Below are 20,072 nucleotides of genomic sequence, written 5' to 3' on the forward strand. Positions count from 1 at the left end.
AGAGGCCATAATTCAGTCTTGGTTTCACATTATTACAGCTGCAGAACTAAAAACTTCATGGGAAGGTGTTGTAAGGCCGTAATTAAAGCTAAAGGTTACCAATGGTTACTAAAGGTTTCATATTTTTTCTTTATGACTGCTGTTCTAATAAATACTCCTTCATAAAAGTCATTGCATTACATTCTTTATTAAATTATCTTTCCATTGCTATATAATTTTATGGTATTACTCCACACAAAAGTGGTGTTATGAGCCACCAAACCTCAGAAATACACTTTTCACAAAAGGTTTCCAGAATTTTGGCTACTAGTAGCAACCCAGCCAGATGGGCATGGTAGAAATAAAAATTATTATTATTATTACTTCAGTGGTACCTCGATTTAAGAACTGCCCTGTTCCGGAAGAGATTAAGTTTGTAAACCGAGGTACCACTGTATCATCATCCTCATCATCCTCATCTCCAATGTCATCTCCATCTCCAATGTCAGTCGTTGTTATGGCTTGGTCTCCCACGAACGTGAGACGACTCTGGCTGTTAATAATTTCAGATTTATTGCTAAAACAACAAACTTGGACGGAGCTCCTCTACTCATCGTCCTCCCCACAAGATGGAGTTGCCCAGACTGAGCTCCTCCCCCTTCCCCAGCACGGAAGCCCCCACCTTCTCTTCCAGTATCTTTTGCGCTCAGATCCTACGAGATTTGGCAGAGAATGCTTCCTGCATTCCAGCGTCTGACTCACTCCTGTAGCTCTCACACAGCTGTCTGTCACTCTGTCTCTCTTTTTCTTCTCCTCTTTGTTCAGAGCTCAGATGACAGTTGCTCTCCCCCTCCTCTCCCTAGGCCTGCTTCTTCTCTTCTGCCAGTCGTCTCTTTGGTCAACCCAAGACTGACAGGAGCAAAAACAAAAACCTGAAGCTACTTCGCTTTACTTACAATTCTGAAGCTGACATTGAAGATGGCCTGGGAAGTTCAGACCAGCCCAATCCTGGTAGAAAAAGGAATAATTTGAGGAAGGTTGTTCAAAGAAAAAACTGTAATTTACTCTTTATTGTGGGGGTGTTAGGTTCCCAGGTGTTATAGGGGACGCTGTTGAGCTGTGTGAAAATAGATGAGGTTGGTCCCATAGAGGTATTTTTTGAATTTCCAGGCAGATATGACGATCCCACAGGGAGCCTTACCAAGAGAGGCCACGATCCCACGATTCTCCTCCATGACGTCCTTATGCAGAGCTCTCTGGTCTGGATCTAGCAATGCCCACTCCTCGTCCGTGAAACGAACAGCAACGTCTTCAAAGCACACTGGAGCCTAAAAGAAAAAGGGATATGTCCTCCTCTGAGACAGCAGAAATTTGATCTGCTACACAATGCTCTCTTGTTTCCTTCTAGTACATTGCGGTGTTGTTTCAATAGGATTGCTTTACTGCACATTTTAAACATGAACGCTTATTTTAGTCTGCATTTTAATTATGGGTGTTCATCTTTGTGCAAATACCGTATTTTTCGCCCCATAGGACGCACCAAGGTTTTTTGGGGGGAAATAAAGGGAAAAAAATTATTTTCCCCCCAGGCACTTGTGGGGCCAGCAGCGGGGAGAAGCGCTCTTCTCCCAGCCGCCCGCCTTCAGACCAGGTCCGGGGACAGCGGGAAGACGCGCTGCGCCTCCCAGCTGTCCCGGAGCTTGCGTTTTTTTGGGGGGGAAATGAATAAAAAAAATTTATTCTCCCCCCCCAGCCGCGGCTGCCGCCCCAAGCCTTGCGCACACCTGCCCGAAGCACGGGGCACCCTCCAGAGGGCTCCATGCTTCAGGCTGCAGGGTGCCGCCCCAAGCCTCGCGCGCCCGGCGGGACCTCCCGCCAGGCGCGCAAGGCTTGCGGACACTCGCCGAAGCACGGGGAGCACTCCGGAGGGCTCCGTGTGCTTCGGGCGGCAGGCTGCCGCCCCAAGCCTCGCGCGCCCGGCAGGACCTCCCACCGGGCGCGCAAGGCTTGCGGACGCTCGCCCGAAGCACGGAGAGCCCTCCGGAGGGCTCCCCGTGCTTCGGGCGGCAGGTTGCCGCCCCAAGCCTCGCGTGCCCGGCAGGACCTCCCGCCGGGCGTGCAAGGCTTGCGGACGCTCGCCCGAAGCACGGGGAGCACTCCGGAGGGCTCCGTGTGCTTCGGGCGGCAGGCTGCCGCCCCAAGCCTCGCGCGCCCGGCGGGACCTCCCACCGGGCGCGCAAGGCTTGCGGACGCTCGCCCGAAGCACGGGGAGCCCTTGCAGACGCTCGCCCGAAGCACGGGGAGCGCTCCGGAGGGCTCCGCATGCTTCGGGCGGCAGGCTGCCGCCCCAAGCCTCGCGCGCCTGGCAGGACCTCCCACCGGGCGCGCAAGGCTTGCGGACACTCGCCCGAAGCACGGGGAGCCCTCCGGAGGGCTCCGCATGCTTCGGGCGGCAGGCTGCCGCCCCAAGCCTCACGCGCCTGGCAGGACCTCCCACTGGGCGCGCAAGGCTTGCGGACACTCGCCGCGGCTCCAGGCTGCTGCCCGCAAGCCTTGTGAGCCCGCGGCAACTTCCGCGGGCTTGCAAGGCTTGCGGATAGCTTCCTGAAGCCTGGAGAGCGAGAGGGGTTGGTGCGCACCGATGCCTCTCGCTCTCCAGGCTTCAGCGAAAGCCTGCATTCGCCCCATAGGACGCACACACATTTCCCCTTCATTTTTGGAGGGGAAAAAGTGCGTCTTATGGGGCGAAAAATACGGTAGGTGGTACTCCACCTTGTGTTTTGCAAGTCATTCTGCCTACGTAAGCATTCCAGTTTGCCTGATGGAAGGGTCCACTTTCTCCTCTTCTCCTGAGCTGTTCTGGGGAGTTCCCTCCCAATGCCCTAGAGCCAAATCCAAGGGGGTCATTGAGAGGGGAAGGAATGAGGGGCTGGCCCCTTGTTGTAGAGGATGGGGCCGGTTCGGTGAATCCAGGCCACTATTTGATCTCATTTGTCCAGTGCTTAGAAGACTATTTTAGCATTCAAAGATCGATAACAGAAATAAAATAAGCTTGTCTTGGATGGCCATCTCTCTTGGATGATCTAGCAGAGATTTCTGCAATGTACGGGATCTGCTGGCTCTGAGAGATAAGCCGGGAGGGTGGCTTCTGGAAAAAGGAGAGGGAGCCACCAGTGGCTCTTCCTTATCCTGACTCACCTCTGTCTCTTGACCTTCCTCTCCCACTCGCCTCCTTCCTCTTCTGCCTTTGATTCTGCACTGCATTCTGTCACAGAGTCTCCCAGCTCACTAAGGCCTGTAACCCCTTCAGCTTCTGACATCTCCTCTTCCCAGCCTTCTCCCTCTTCCCCCTCTGACCGCTCATCCTTCCTCCACCTCCACTTCTTGGGCTCTCAGCCATCTTCCCCTCCTGGTTCCCCAGCTGCTTCCTCCCGCCATTCCTCTGTGCCCAACCATTGCTCCATCCCTCGGCCTCGGTCCCCACAAGGCAGCTTCCCCTGACCTGATCTGGTTCCACAGCCGCTGTTTCCCTTCTGCCCCCATGAAAAGACGGATCAGGAGATCTTGCCGGCATCCTTCTGTCACCTGCAAAAGGAAAAAACATAAACAGGATGCCAGGAGTGCCTGCTTCTCTCACAGGTGAAACAGGGCATCTCTAACTGCAGATGGGCCTTTGAGAAAGCCTTTCCTGCTGAGAGCATTTGAATGTTTGTGCCCATTTCCTATGTTAGTTGTGCAGAAATACATCTCTCCTCCTCTGGACCCTTCTTCCCAACTGTCCCCCCCCAAAAGAAGATGAAAAGAACCCTCAGATGAGTTGGAAAACCAACAGAATGAGACCAAATGGAGAAAAACCACCTTCCTCCTTACCCAGTGGCCTCTCTCTGGTGTCCAACGGAGGCCTCTCTGCCTCACAGGTATCCAGGTCCATTTCTGCAAAGAGATCCTTTCCCTAAAATATACAAGGATTCAAAACAGAGAATGGTGAGAAAGGCTGTGAGATCTCACTCCATAGATGCTTTCCCAGAAAATGGATGGGCCATCAGCAGACCATTATGGGATGTTCTCTGTCCTGTTTGGAGCCCTTTAGGAGTATCCAGACGAAAGTCTTTCTCACCTGCTTTCTCTCCTCTGCCTGACTCAGGAGAAAACCTTCAGCCAGGGCCACCGCCTGGGAACTGGTCTCCGCTCCGCATTCCCTCACCCAGCTCTCCATCTCCAGGGGAAGGACAGCCAGGAACTGCTCCAAGATCACCAGGTCCAGCATCTCAGCTTTCGTGTGCCTTTCTGGCTTCAGCCACTGGTGGCAAAAGTGGTAGAGTCGGCTGCCAACCTCTCGGAGTCCTTTGGCCTCCTGGCAGCAGAACTGCCTCAACTGCTGGCTCTGCACCTCTGAGCGGAGGGTGTCCTCCTCACCCAGGATCTTCTGCACTGGGTTTTCCCATAATCCCCCACTGCTCCCAGTTTGGCTGGCATGGCCTCTTCCTGCTTCAGGGCCAGCTGAGTCTTGCTCATCCATCTGTGCTCTCAGGAAGCCTCTGAGAGATCGGAAGGAACCCTTTGGTCTTCTGACAAGTTCTGTCTGTCGTAATGAAAAGCTCAAGGAAATCCTACAAAGCAAATACATTGTTCTGTTACAGAATTTGTAGGACGGGGGGGAAATGGTTCCCTGAGCAAGCATGGATGAGTCTTGCTGGGAACCAGGGCTGAAGTGCGCCGCATCCCAGACCGTGAGCTATCTTTTTGAAAAGAAAGAGCAGGAAGAGGACAAGAAATAAGTCTCTAGCCTTCTAGCAATGCAAAATGTGGAGGCAACTGAAGGGATTTCTGTGAGATTAATCGACCTGGTTTCTGCTGCCCTCCAGTCAATGTATGAAGTCAGAACCGAATGGCAAGGGAGTCATTTGTATCTTGTGAAAAACAGATGCTTGGTCTAGTGGGGGTCCTCACCCGGGGGTCCTCAGGAGTTGCTACCCCCCACTTTCCTGCTTCTGTCTCCTTTTCTTGCACTTGGACTCTGCCGCTCTCCAGACAGACTCCTGGGGTGGGGTCCCTTTTTGTTTACTATGAGGGCCAGGTATGTATCTGATCAACCCCGAGGGCCAAACGGGCAGGGCCAAAGACATCTCCCTTGAAATTTAGGCGGGTAATTTATTATTATTATTATTATTATTATTATTCTGTTAGATAGCTTCACACACACACACAGCCATTGATGCCAAGGTCCCTGCAGGTTCGGTGAGTAGCAGCGCCCATTTCCGGCTTCTTTGCCAGCAACAATCCCTTTGGGACAGCGAGGATGTGGTCCTGGGATGCCATGCTCTGGGTGCGAGGGGATTGCTGCAGTGGCCTCCGTGGGGAGCTGCCCTTGGAGACGACTGGGAAACTGGTCTGCAATGCAGCAGCCAGACTATGGGCTGGGATCCCTCTCTTTATTCCTGGCCTTTCTCTCCCACCTTTCCTTCCTTCCTTCCTCCACATGGGGTTTTGTTTTTTTAGGGGGACTAGTCCACCTCCTCGTCCAGCTTTGGAAAACTATTTCAATATGTTTCCTCTGTTGTGCAATGAGGCTGAGCGATGTCACACAGAGTTAAAGTCCCAGGGACTCCTTTGTTTAAAGAAGGGAGATTTTTTCAGAAAGGGGGGGCGGAGGGCCAAATGAGTTTGGGATCCTCTGATCTCCAGGAAGGAGAGCGTGGCAGACCTGGCCCCACCCGGATCAGGCCCCCCCAGGCCTCCTCCCCTGCTGCAGCCCTGGGACCCCCCCCCCGTCTCCCCCCTGCACCCTCTGGGGGGAGAGAGAGGAGACTCACCAGATCCCAGGAGGGGACAGCGAGGCATCCCTTGCAGGAGAGACCCCAAAGCAAGGAAAGGACTGGGGAGGGAGGGGCCTGGGCTCTGGAGGACCTGGCCCCCCCTTGCTTCCTGGCCTCTCTAGGAAGGCAGCTCGCTTCCCTTTAACCCTTGCCAAGCCGAGTCCCTCCAGCTCAGCCCTCTCTCGCTTGGCAGAACCTCAGATTTCTATTATTTTTTAATGGATTAAGGGGGGCAGCTGCCCCCCTGGCTAGGCCCATGCCCAGATATCCTTTTGGGGGTGAGGCTCTTGGCTGGACTCTGAGCATCTCCCTCCCTTGGCCAGAAACCAGAGGAAGAGCTTGCAGGGAAAAGGGCTTTGCAGGAGGCAAGGAAGCTCCTCCTGGAATTCCGGAGTTTTCTCCTTTCAAAAGAGGCAGGTGGAATCTCCATGGTGGCTAATAGCATAACATTGAAAGGCTATTGAAATATGGGGAGCCCTAGAGCATCTGCTTGGCATGCAGAATGTCCCAGTCAGTGTAGACCAGGGGTCCTCAAACTATGTCCTGCACGGCTATTTCAGAACCCGCCAAGTGTCGGAGGCTGAAAGCATGTCACCGTCAGCTCCGTCAGTCCCCGCACTGCACTGAGGTAAACGCCACAGGCGTGTTGGCGGCTCTACCAATGGAAGGCCAGGGGGTTTTGCCTGGGAATGGAGAAGTGTTGTCTTTTGGCTTGAAGAGAGGAGTTGAGGTTTGCGGAGGAAGGCAGACTTGGATCAATTCGGTTTCGTTATGTAGAGGTTTACTTTAAAGGTGGGAGAAGGAACTATAGTCCTATTTTTGTGCATGGAGCAGCGGTATTTCCACTCATGTGGTTTACATGCTCTGAAAGCTGGGATCTGTTTTGATATTTAGATTTTAAAAGGGTGGAATGGAACCGGATATTGACTCTCTTCATAGCCTGGGGCAGGGGTCAGCAACCTTTTTCAGCCATGGGCCGGTCCACCGTCCCTCAGACCATGTAGGGGGCCAGACTATATTTTTTTGGGGGGGGGGGGAATGAACGAATTCCTATACCCCACAAATAACCCAGAGAGGCATTTTAAATAAAAGGACACAGTCTACTCATCTAAAAACATTCTACTCAGCTAAAAACTTTGAATCCAGGAGGAAACTCTTGGAATAGCCTTGCCAGGTGCCCAGGGGCGGACTCACCTGTCCCCAAGTCCTTCTCTTTGCAGATGTGCTGCGGTTGCACATCACTCCCCCAGGGGTGAGTATTGGAGAGAACCAGAGCAGGGACTCAGACCTGCCCTCCTTGCCCCCCACTCTGCACTCTCGGAGGTGGAGAAGCCCTCCCTTCGTCAGGAACTGACTTTGTATTTCAGCTGCTGGAGGAAGATTAGCTGTACCTGCCGGAGGTGATTCAGAACTGCCAGGCAGCTCAGCTCAGGGGGCTCCGAACCCAGAAGTGCTCCAAGCAGGAGATGGCCAAAGCCATCCTGGTGAGTGATGGATGGTGTGGGAGACCCCCATGGGGAAATGGGGGGAGGGGCTTTGGAGAGGGGGTTGTCCGTCTGCCGGAGAGGAGGACCCTACTGGTCTAGGTTCACGTATCCTGTTTGAAAGGGGAATCATCTTAGGGACTTCCTGTGGAAATCTGGGTCAGGAATGCTGTTCCTTGAATATACAAACACACAAGACGTAACCGGCTGTGCTTTCACATAAACAATACTCTTCTATATATTCTTATCACAATATCAAAGGTTTATCTTGCACATAAACAACACATAAAGTGCAATAATATAGACGGAAGTCCCCAATAAATCAGTTCATTCATAAAGACCAAATGTCTGCTGGTTTCTGATCCACATACGTTCATAAAGTCCAAATTGGAGCCTATTACAGTTCCATAGTGTTGACAAGGATTTCCGGAATAATGCCTTGTTTCGCTCTCATGGGCTCCATCCGTTATACATATTCTAAGTAATATAAATGAATGTAATGTTGTAATTCAACATATTTTAACAAATTAACAAACCTGTGAATGGATAAAGTTTGTTTTACATTTGTTGTTTTAAAGGGGTCACTTAAAGAAGAAAACCTTGCAGCTGCAGATTTCTGTCACCTGTAGCTAAAATCAATGCTGCGCCTGTCTATATACATTGTAAGACTTGTTGTTCACTGCAGAAACCACTGTGTTAAAAGTTCTATTATCTTGATACTTCATATATGGCATGTACTTTTATAGCACAATTGTTTTTATAATTTTAATTTGTTAAATGATCTAGTGGTCGATCCACCACTCTGGTCACTGCTCCCTGAGAAAAGCTCAAGAACTCTGGGCAAAGACAATGGGTAGATCACTGGCAGGATTTTTATTACTGGGAGTAGATCTCAGTCTCTTGGAAGTTCTGACATTGTGGCCATTTCAAGGTACCAGCACAACTTTAATTGCCACTCACCTTTTGTTGATATTAACTCATTTTCCAGTATTTTGCTATTAACATCCTAGCCGCTGTTGTCGTGTAAAGAAACACTCTTTGATATTCTAAGAATAAGCATATCAAATGAAAATAAAAGAGGAAAGCTATGGTTTTCTTTAAAATAAATAGCTTTTATTTTATTTTACTTTATTTTATTTTCCCTTTTTATTTTCCTTTTTTTGTATTTTTAGCATATAATAACAGTAGTAAATACCGGTATATGGAAATGTGATCATAATATTGAAATGAATAAAATGCTAAACTCGCTAAGATAAAAATAGTGAAATGAATAAAATGCTTGGAGCTTCCCAAGAAAACTCAAGGAGATTCTCCCCTTTTTGGCTTTTACCTCTTCTCTTTATAACTGTGTCTTTAAGTCCCAAAAGTCCTGCCACCCCCCCACCCGCCCGCTTATAAGATATCCCTTCTACAGATGTCAACGCAGACCTCGTCACCACAAGACTATTCATTACCTGCAGCAGCAACAACAAAAGACACCAGAGTGGCCCCAGCTATCTCTTTCCAAAGGATATAGACTGACAGGGAGGGGGCTGACAAAGGGGGGGGAGTTGAATTGCAAGCACATTCTCTCACCTTTTAAACCTCAAGACTCTGGGCCCCAGGATTGAAAAGATATGTAAAAGATCACAATTGCCTCAAGATATGCAACTGATATTTAATTAGTATGTGGTGTATTGTGTGATATTATGGAGGAATGCTAACATGTGTCTGACAGTATGTTATTTCCATAAAGGGGGGGGGCACCCAAATTTTGTGTATAATTGCTTTTATGCTCAATGTATAGTGTCTTATTGCCTACACCCCAATGGAGGATTCTCATGCATTTTAAGCTTTCAAATAGATCAGGCTATTGCACTGTCCAGTATTTAGATTAGATCAATTTAAGTGGTTAAAATGAATGTTCTGCCAAAAATGCTATTCCTCTTTCAATCAGTCCCAGTAATTGTGAAAGATGAATGTTTCAAAAAATGGCAGAAAAAAATTTCCAAGTTTATCGGGGGGAGAGGGGCTAAAGGCCAAGGATAAAGCACAAGATACTTACAGACATAAAAGACAGAGCTAGTTTTGCCCTCCCAGACCTTTCATTATATTATGAAGCTGCATGCCTGGTATGGATTAGGGACTGGGTGAAGTTGGAAAAGCAAGAAGCATTAGAATTGGAAGGACATGACAATAGATTTGGCTGGCATGCATATTTATGGCATGGGAAAGCAAAAGTACATAAAAGTTTTTATAACCATATAATTAGGTAATCACTAATGAGCATATGGAAGAGATACAGTGGTACCTCAGGTTAAGTACTTAATTCGTTCTGGAGGTCTGTTCTTAACCTGAAGCATCACTTTAGCTAATGGGGCCTCCTGCTGCCGCTGCGCTGCAGGAGCCCAATTTCTGTTCTTATCCTGAAGCAAAGTTCTTAACCTGATGCACTATTTCTGGGTTAGCGGAGTGTGTAACCTGAAGCGTATGTAACCTGAAGCGTATGTAACCCGAGGTACCACTGTATAAAGATATGTAAGAACAGAAGACCCCTTGGTGGCTTTCACCACATGAAGCTTTACTGCTCAAACCACTTGGAAAGAAAGGAAAGTGGTTTACGTATGCTGACTTGTTAAAGGATGAAGAAGGAAAATGGAAACGAAGAAATTACAAGGAAATAAAAGATCACCTTCAGAGTTGGTTACGCTATCGGCAACTATATGAAATATACAAAGAAGACAATAAGAAAGGATTTAGCTACACGACATCTAGATTTCAAAAGGAAGTCATAGAAGGGAAAGGGAAGTTGCTGAAAAGTGCATATAGTATTCTGCTAGAATGGGAAACAAAAGATGAAGAGGTGAAATCAGTCATGATTAAATGGGCACAAGATATAGGTCATAATGTTTGTAGATTGGGAAAGATTGTGGAAAACTGATTTAAAATTTAAAGACTGCTCTTTGCTGAAAGAAAATTACATTAAAATGATGTATAGATGGTATATATCACGAGTGCAGATAGGAAGAATGTATAAAACCGGCTCAAATATATGTTGGAAGTATAAGGAAAAAGAAGGGACTTTTTACCATATGTGGTATGATTCTAATAAAATTTAAAAATTCTGGGAAATGATAATGAGTTGAAGAAAATGTGCCAATTAACTTTTGTAAAAAAAGCCTGAAGCATTATTGTTAGGGATTGTAGGAAAAGAAGAAGAAGAAATGCACCTTGGGCTTCTTCCCATGCAGCAGAAAATAGGGCTTGTCCCCTACTACTGAACTGTAGGAAAGGTGCAGAGTGAAGGACGCAGATTTCCACGCTTCCACCCAAAACTGCCTTCGGTTGCCTCCTGCAGCGTTCTCTACATTCTGAAACTTCCATTCTCCTGGGGAGAATTTGGTAGTCAACCTGTGGCGTATGCCTTTCTGGCAGAAGAAGTTCTGCAAGGCAGACCTGGTGAACTCTCCACCGCGATCTGATTGAAAGCTCTTGACCTGCAGTGAGAACTGTAGTTCTACTGCCGTTATCCAGTCTTTCACCAAAGCAGCGGCCTCTCACTTGTGCTTCAGAAAGAAAATCCACCCATTTCTGGAATAATCATCCACCAGAGATAGCACAAATTTGGCCCCGCCCAGACTGGCACCTGGCTGAGGGCCCCAAAGGTCTGCATGGACTAGCTCAAAAGGTTTTGTGGTTACCCTGTCAGACCTAGGATAAGAGCACGTCTGAACCTTGGCTTTCTTGAAGGCCCTGCATTCCAGATATTTGTCACATGCCTTCATCTAGCACTCCCCAGTGCACCCTGGGACCTTCTTCACATACCCCCAGTTGACATGTGACATTCTCTGGTGCCAAACACCATGATGGCACCCATCATGGATGGGAACCTTAGCACTCTGTGCTTGTGCATCTTCAGTGGGACCTTTACCTGCAATAGACGTTTCTAGCACAAACAGCCTGTCTTTGCACTCAACACTGACCACTTGTCGCCCACCTCTGGAAATGGAACACATTATTTTCAAATCACACTTTGAATCCATCATGGACAAGAGAGGAAACAGAAAGCAAACAGCACTGCATCTCTGGAACGACATAGGCCTCAATCTCCACCTGTAAAAAAGAACAATAAATAGAGCCAGACATAGTTAGTTGGCGCTTGGAACCATCTTCAAGAGTTACACTTCTTCCAGTTTTCACAGCCTTGCAGTTCCACAAAAAACACTAGATGGCGATGGCATGAGGTGGTGACTGGCCCCACTGTCAATCACCCAGCTCAGCCCGTGGCCCTGGTCGCAGTTTTTACAGCTTTCTGCCTGTAATGCGTATAATGGCAGCAACTTTTTTAAAAAAGTAATATTTTGAGCCCATAGTTCAATTTCCCAGCAGCTCCCCTTGCCTCAGGAACACTTCTAGCATTCCATCTCCTCTACCTGTGGCATTGTTCAGCAGTGGGGAAAGTGACCTCTTCACACCGGATCTCCATTTGGTATGGCCCTTTCCAGGTTTTTGCCTGCCCCTTGTGTTTGTCTTTCATTTTTTCTCCTATGTGTGTTGCCAGTAGAAGCGACAATTCCGTTGGTACTCTAGGTGGTGCAGAAAGTTGGCAGCTATTCCCTACACCCACAGGTCTCAGGATAGTTACAACATAAAAAAACACCAAAAAACACACAAAACACCACATTTTAAAAGGGCATTAAATGTCAATCAACCAAAGGACTGGTTAAAAAAGTGTGGATTTGCCTGACTCCTAAATATTTATAATGGTTTTTCCAACCTTTGTATGGATTCTTTGATGGGAAGTGAGATTCTGACTGTGACTGAAGCTCTTTCCACATTCCACACACTGATATGGTTTCTGCCCTGTATGAATTCTTTGATGTGAAGTGAGACTGTGGCTGTTACTGAAGCTCTTTCCACATTCCACACACTGATAGGGTTTCGCCCCTGTATGAATTCTTTGATGGGAAGTGAGATCGGAGCTCTTCCTGAAGCTCTTTCCACATTCCACACACTGATAGGGTTTCTCCCCTGTATGAATTCTTTGATGGGAAGTGAGAGAGGAGCTATAAGTGAAGCTCCTTCCACATTTCACACACTGATAGGGTTTCTCCCCTGTATGAATTCTTTGATGGGAAGTGAGAGAGGAGCTATAAGTGAAGCTCTTTCCACATTCCACACACTGATAGGGTTTCTCCCCTGTATGAATTCGCTTATGGGAAGTGAGATCGGAGCTCTGACTGAAGCTCTTTCCACATTTCTCACACTGATAGGGTTTCTCCCCTGTATGAATTCTTTCATGGGAAATGAGATTCTGACTGTGACTGAAGCTCTTTCCACATTCCACACACTGATAGGGTTTCGCTCCTGTATGAATTCTTTGATGGGAAGTGAGAGAGGAGCTCTTCCTGAAGCTCCTTCCACATTTCACACACTGATAGGGTTTCTCCCCTGTATGAATTCGCTTATGGGAAGTGAGATCGGAGCTATCAGTGAAGCTCTTTCCACATTCCACACATTGATAGGGTTTCGCTCCTGTATGAATTCTTTGATGGGAAGTGAGAGAGGAGCTCTTCCTGAAGCTCTTTCCACATTCCACACACTGATAGGGTTTCTCCCCTGTATGAATTCTTTGATGGGAATTGAGATGGGTGCTCTGACTGAAGCTCTTTCCACATTCCACACACTGATAGGGTTTCTCCCCTGTATGAATTCGCTTATGGGAGGTGAGACTGGAGCTGTGACTGAAGCTCTTTCCACATTCTACACACTGATAGGGTTTTTCCCCTGTATGAATTCTCTGATGGGAAGTGAGATTGGAGTTATTCTTCAAGCTCTTTCCACATACTACACACGGATAGGGATTCTCTCCTGTATGAATTCTCTTATGGGAAGTGAGATCGTGGCTGATTCTGAAGCTCTTTCCACATTCCACACACTGATAGGGTTTCTCCCCTGTATGAATTCTTTGATGGGAAGTGAGATGGGACTTCTGACTGAAGCTCTTTCCACATTCCACACACTGATAGGGTTTCTCCCCTGTATGAATTCTTTGATGGGTAGTGAGTTTGGAGCTGTGACTGAAGCTTTTTCCACATTCCATGCACTGACAGAGTTTCTTTCCAATGAGATTTTGTTGATGGGAAGTGTAATGGGAGCTCTGACTGCACCTTTTTCCACACTCCAAATTTTTACGTGGCTTGTCCTCTCTGGGGATTTTGTCATGGTCACTTTTGTTCTCGATTTCCATTTCATCACAATCTGCAATGGAGACAAAAAGGGGTTAGAGCCTCAGGAACAAATGGAGAAGAACTGAAGGGTGTGTGTTCATTACCTGTTGTTTGTCATTAACCAACATATTAATTATGAGATTCTGGTGTGTTGTTGACTGTTGCTTTGTTTGATATACAGTAGTGGTCAAAATTATGGAAGCTTTTTTGAAAAAAATGTATTTCAGATGTTTGATGGCTCATAACACCACTTCTTTTGGAGTGATATCATAACATTATATATCAATGGGAAAATAATTTAATCAAGAATGCAATTCAACAAAGTTCATTTAATTATCCATATTCTAGCAAATGTTATAGCCAAGTAACCAGAGAAAGGAAGCACTATTTGCTTAGGTTGTAAAACATTATAAAATTATAGTAATAGCACAAAAAGTTGACTGGTCACCCAGAAAGAGATGTAAAATTGTAGTATTAAGTGAACAAGTCAACCGTTATGAAGAAATCAGATGAAAGATTGGGAAAAACGTAACCAAAGATGGCCTTTCTATATTTTTGAAGAGGTATAAGGAGACTATACCTATAAAATCACTATAAAATCAGACTGGTAAAGGCAGGAAAAGGTGCACAAAGGCAGATAATGATCAAAGAATGGAGAGACTGTCCCTACATGACAGAAGAAAATCATATGGGTGTATACAAGATGAAATGGAGAAATGTACTGTGAAGTTGAGTGCTAGGACTGGTCTAAATGTTAGAATTCTAAGGAAAAAGCCATTGTCATCTCTCAAGCAAAGCTTGAAAAGATTAAACCCATGTTAACTGGACAGCGGAACAATGGGACAGTGTTATTTGGAGCATTGAGACCCAAATCTCCTTGCTTGCTAGTGATGGCATGAAATACGCGAGGAGAAGAATCAGAGATTTACATCCTACTTGTATTACATCGACTGTGAAACACGCAGACAGTGTGATGATCTGGGGTTGCATGGCAGCAAAAGGTGTGGGCAGAATGTGCGTCATTAATGGGAATGTAAAACGCATCACCATAAAGAAGGCTGATCGTTGAAGAATTGATGCTTTTGAATTCTGGTGCTGGAGGAGACTCTTGAGAGTTCCATGGACTGCAAGAAGATCAAACCTCTCCATTCTTAAGGAAATCAGCCCTGAGGGCTCACTGGAAGGACAGATCGTGAAGCTGAGGTTCAAATACTTTGGCCACCTCATGAGAAGAGAAGACTCCCTGGAAAAGTCCCTGATGTTGGGAAAGATGGAGGGCACAAGGAGAAGGGGACGACAGAGGACGAGATGGTTGGACAGTTCTCGAAGCTATGAGCATGATTTTTACCAAACTGCGGGAGGCAGTGGAAGACAGGAGTGCCTGGCATGCTCTGGTCCATGGGGTCACGAAGAGTCGGACACAACTAATAATAATAATAATAATTTATTATTTATACCCCGCCCATCTGGGCGGCTTCCAACTGAATATTAAAAACAGTACAGCATCAGACATTAAAAACTTCCCTAAAGAGGGCTGCCTTCAGTTGTCTTTTAAAAGTAAAATAGTTGTTTATTGCCTTGACATCTGCTGGGAGGGCGTTCCACAGCGCAGGTGCCACTACCAAGAAGGCCCTCTGCCTGGTTCCCTGTAACTTTACTTCTCGCAATGAGGAAACCGCCAGATGGCCCTCGGCGCTGGATCTCAGTTTCCGGGCTGAACGATGGGGCTGGAGACGCTCCTTCAGGTATACAGGACTGAGGCCGTTTAGGGCTTTAAAGGTCAGCACCAACACTTTGAATTGTGCTTGGAAACGTACTGGGAGCCAATGCAGATCTCTCAGAAACGGTGTTATGTGGTCCCGGCGGCCACTCCCAGTCACCAGTCTAGCTGCCGCATTCTGAATTGATTGCAGTTTCCGGGTCACCTTCAAAGGTAGCCCCACGTAGAGCACGTTGCAATAGTCCAAGCGGGAGATAACTAGAGCATGCACCACTCTGGTGAGACAATCTACGGACAGGTAGGGTCTTAGCCTGCGTACCAGGTGGAGCTGGTAGACAGCTGCCCTGGACACAGAATTAACATGTGCCTCCATGGACAGCTGTGAGTCCAAAATGACTCCCAGGCTGCGCACCTGGTCCTTCAGGGGCACAGTTACCCCATTCAGGACCAGGGAATCCCCCACACCTGCCCGCCCCATCCCCCAAAAACAGTACTTCTGTCTAGTCAGGATTCAATCTCAATCTGTTAGCCGCCATCCATCCTCCAACAGCCTCCAGGCACTCACACAGGACCTTCACCGCCTTCACTGGTTCCGATTTAAAGGAGAGGTAGAGCTGGGTGTCATCCGCATACTGATGAACACCCAGCCCAAACCCCCTGATGATCTCTCCCACCGGCTTCATATAGATATTAAAAAGCATGGGGGAGAGGACGGAACCCTGAGGCACCCCACAAGTGAGAGCCCAGGGGTTTGAACACTCATCCCTCACCACCACTTTCTGGACACAGCCCAGGAGAAAGGAGCGGAACCACTGTATAACAGTGCCCCCAGCTCCCAGCCCCTCAAGACAGTCCAGAAGGATGTTATGGTCGATGGTGTCAAAGGCCGCTGAGAGATCCAGCAAAACTAGGAAACAGCTCTCACCTTTGTCCCTAGCCCGCCGGAGATCATCAACCAGCGCGGCCAAGGCAGTTTCAGTCCCATGGTGAGGCTGGAATCCCGATTGGAAGGGATCCAAATGGTCCGCATCCTCCAGGCGTGCTTGGAGTTGTTTGGCACTCACCCGCTCAATCACCTTGCCCAAGAATGGTAAATTTGAGACTGGGCGATAGTTAGCCAAATTGGCTGGGTCTAAAGATGTTTTTTTAAGAAGCGGTTTAATGACCGCCTCTTTCAGCAGGTCTGGGAAGGCTCCCTCACAGAGGGAAGCATTCACCACCCCGCAGAGCCCATCGCCCAGCCCTTTCCGGTTCGCTTTTATCAGCCAGGATGGGCAAGGATCAAGGAGAGAGGTGGTCGGTTTCACTTGTCCAAGCAGCCTCTCCACATCCTCGGAGGTAACAGATTGGAATTGATCCCATGTAATAGGACTAGACAGAACTCTAGCACTCTCCCACCCTGGCTCTGCTCCCACAGTGGAGTCTACCTCCTTCTGAATCTGGGCGACTTTATCTGCAAAAAACTTTGCAAAACATTGCAAGAGATCTTGGGGTCCCTACCAGGCCCCGGTGGTGCAGGTGGTTCCGATAGATTGCGAACCACCTGAAAAAGTCTCCTGTTGCTGTTTTCTGCAGATGCAATGGAGGCGGCGAGGAAGGCCCTCTTTGCCTTCGCCATTGCCACTTGGTAGGCTTGACGTTGAGCTCTAGCCCGTGTCTGGTCTGATTCAGAATGAGTTTTCCGCCACCGGCGCTCTAGCCTTCTCAACAATTGTTTCATCACCCTCAGCTCCAGGGAAAACCGCGGGGCTGTCCGGGCTAAACGACTAAACAACAACAAAACGCATCAATGAAGTACTTGAGCCCAAACTGAAGCATTCCACAGGTGATCTTTACCCAGATACTGAAGCATTTATATTTGTTTGTTTGTTTGTTTTCTATTTCAACAGGATTCAGTTCCATGTCATGTTGCTGCTGTGTGCAAAAGGTGCTTTCAAGATAATCCTATTCCACTGCCGGAATGGCCTGGGAATAGCCCAAACATTAACCCAATCAGAAATCTATAGAGCCGACTAAAGAAACTTGTTAGTCAGAAGCAACCCAGCAATAAAACCCAATTAACAGAGACAATAATTCAGTCTTGGTTTGGCATTCTAACAGCTGCAGAACTAAAAACTTGGTTCACTTCATGGGAAGGCGTTGTAAGGCCGTAATGAAAGCTTAAGGTTACCAATGGTTACCAAAGGTTTCACGTTTTTTCTTTATGATAGCTGTTCTAATAAATACTCCTTCATAAAAGTCATTGCATTACATTCTTCATTAAATTGTCTTTCCATTGCTCTATAATTTTATGGTATTACTCCACACAAAAGTGGTGTTATGAGCCATCAAACCTCAGAAATACACGTTTCACAAAAGATTTACACAAGTTTGGCCTCTAGTATAAGTTGTTAATTTTAAAGTTAATGTTCTTTTTATATGGGCTCAGATTATTATTATTTATGTTTCATGATTATATATGTGTTGTGCCGCTCAGAGTGGCTGAGGCAACCCAGCCAGATGGGCAGGATAGAAATAAAAATTACTATTATTATCACAGTGGTACCTCGATTTAAGAACAACCCTGTTCCGGAAGATTAAGTTTGTAAACCTAGGTCCACTATATTACTCTTGTTATTATTATTGTTGTTGTTGTTAAGTTTGTAAACCAAGGTACCACTGTATTACTATTACTATCATCATCATCATCATCATCATCATCATCCTCATCCTCATCACTGCTACTACTACCTTAAATTCAATAAGCCCAGGTCTTCTCTGGGATGAATTTTGTTTGGCCCAGTCATGGCATCCCCTCCATCTCCAATGTCAGTCGTCTCTTTGGTCAACCCAAGACTGACAGGAGCAAAAACAAAAACAGAAAACCTGAAGCTACTTATCTTTCCTAACAATTCTGAAGCTGACATTGAAGATGGCCTCAGAAGTTCAGACAAGCCGAATCCTGGTAGAAAAAGGAATAATTTGAGGAAGATTGTTCAAAGAAAAAACTGTAATTTACTCTTTATTGTGGGGGTGTTAGGTTCCCAGGTGTTATAGGGGGCGCTGTTGAGCTCTGTGAAAATAGATGAGGTTGGTCCCATAGAGGTATTTTTTGAAGTTCCAGTCTGATATGACGATCCCACAGGGAGCCTTACCAAGAGAGGCGACGATCCCACGATTCTCCTCCATGACGTCCTTATGCAGAGCTCTCTGGTCAGGATCCAGCAACGCCCACTCCTCGTCCGTGAAACGAACAGCGACATCTTCAAAGCACAATGAACCCTAAATGAAAAAGGGATATGTCCTCCTCTGAGACAGCAGAAATATGAACTGCTACACAATGCTCTGTTGTTTCCTTCCTGTACATTATGGTGTTGTTTCAATAGGGTTGCTTTGCTGCACATTTCAAATATGGATGCTTATTTTATTCTGCATTTTAATTATGGGTATTTGTCTTTGTGCAAATACGTGGTTCTCCACATTATGTTTTCCAAGTCATTTTGCCTACGCAAGCATTCCAGTTTCCCTAAAGAAAGGATCCAGTTTCTCATTTCCTCATGAGCTGTTCTGGGGAGTTCCCTCCCAATGCCCTAGAGCCAAATTCAAGGGGTTCATGGGGGCATGGGGGGGGAGCAATGGGGGGCAGGCCCCATTTTGCAGCCGATGGGGCTGGTTAGGTGAATCCAGGCCACTATTTGTTCACATTTGTCCACCACTTAGAAACCAATTTTAGCATTCATTGATGAATCTTGTATAAGGTTACCAGATTTTTTTCAATTAATCCGGGGACACTAAGTATAAATATATAAATAAATAATACTATATGTGTGGTATGTTGATGCTGCAGCGATGGAGGTGGCAGAGGGGCGGCCACCACCTTGACCTCAACCGCCACAGTTCCCCTTCCTCTGAGGCTTCTATCTCCTTTCTCCATGAGCCTGGGTAGCCCCTGAGTTGTTCGTTCTTCGGTGGTGGTGGGGGTGGGGGAAGCGCTGCGTGGTGGGGCAGGCATGGAAGGCGAAGAAGGAAGGCTAAGCGCAGCAGCAAGGCTCGGGCAGCGTGATGCCTCCCTTCTCATCAGAGCAGCCCCAATTACATTCCTACTTGCATGCTAGCAGGAGGGAGCGTAGATCCCTTAGCTGCAAAGTGAGGCTTTACACTGCCTTTGGAGCAGCCCCATCCCAACTGCTACTTGCGTGCAAGCAGGAGGGGGCAGGGATCTCTCAGGCAGCTCTGGGCTGCTGAAACTGCCACTGCTGCGTTTCCCGGGGACATTAGATGAAATCTGGGGACATTCCAGGGATGGTATTTGTCCGCAGAATTATTATTAACAGTCCCTGGGAAAGGGGGACGTCTGGTAACCCTAGTCAAGAAAAAAAATAAGACTGTTTTTAATGGCCATCTGTCTCTAGCATGATCTAGCAGAGATTCCTGCAATGCACAGGGTCTCTTGGCTCTGAGAGACAAGCAGGGAGGGTAAAGGTAAAGGTAAAGGTATCCCTGCCCGTACGGGCCAGTCTTGACAGACTCTGGGGTTGTGCGCCCATCTCACTCAAGAGGCCAGGGGCCAGCGCTGTCCGGAGACACTTCCGGGTCACGTGGCCAGCGTGACAAAGCTGCATCTGGCGAGCCAGAGCTGCACATGGAAACGCCGTTTACCTTCCCGCTGGTAAGCGGTCCCTATTTATCTACTTGCACCCGGAGGTGCTTTCGAACTGCTAGGTTGGCAGGCGCTGGGACCGAGCAGCGGGAGCGCACCCCGCCGCAGGGATTCGAACCGCCGACCTTTCAATCGGCAAGTCCTAGGTGCTGAGGCTTTAACCCACAGCGCCACCTGCGTCCCCAGCAGGGAGGGTAGCTTCTGGCAAAAGGAGAGGGATCCACT

General features: G+C 47.5%; 2 protein-coding genes and 1 long non-coding RNA gene across 3 annotated transcripts in view; 1 reads left to right on the forward strand and 2 right to left on the reverse strand.

Moving 5' to 3' along the window:
* LOC307215043 (zinc finger and SCAN domain-containing protein 31-like) overlaps positions 1–20,072 on the reverse strand; it is a 55,016-nt gene that overhangs the window by 16,031 nt on the left and 18,913 nt on the right. The gene's annotated exons all lie outside the window — the stretch shown is intronic.
* The window catches only part of LOC307214703 (uncharacterized protein), a 28,883-nt gene that overhangs the window by 5,973 nt on the left and 2,838 nt on the right, over positions 1–20,072 (reverse strand). The window contains exons 2-5 of the mRNA XM_079973617.1: positions 4,097–4,589; positions 3,850–3,931; positions 3,482–3,564; positions 1,181–1,307 (exon numbers count right to left, since the gene is read on the reverse strand). Coding sequence (XP_079829743.1) covers positions 1,181–1,307; positions 3,482–3,564; positions 3,850–3,931; positions 4,097–4,498 — 694 coding nt within the window. The 5' untranslated portion in view covers positions 4,499–4,589. The remainder of the gene's footprint in view (positions 1–1,180; positions 1,308–3,481; positions 3,565–3,849; positions 3,932–4,096; positions 4,590–20,072) is intronic.
* Positions 6,193–7,985, forward strand: LOC307215138. Its single transcript, XR_013838307.1, has 3 exons — positions 6,193–6,525; positions 7,016–7,279; positions 7,858–7,985. It is a non-coding gene; the product is annotated as an uncharacterized lncRNA (long non-coding RNA).

This window comes from Podarcis cretensis (genome assembly GCF_951804945.1).
Source record: "Podarcis cretensis genome assembly, chromosome: 4".
Taxonomy (NCBI): domain Eukaryota; kingdom Metazoa; phylum Chordata; class Lepidosauria; order Squamata; family Lacertidae; genus Podarcis; species Podarcis cretensis.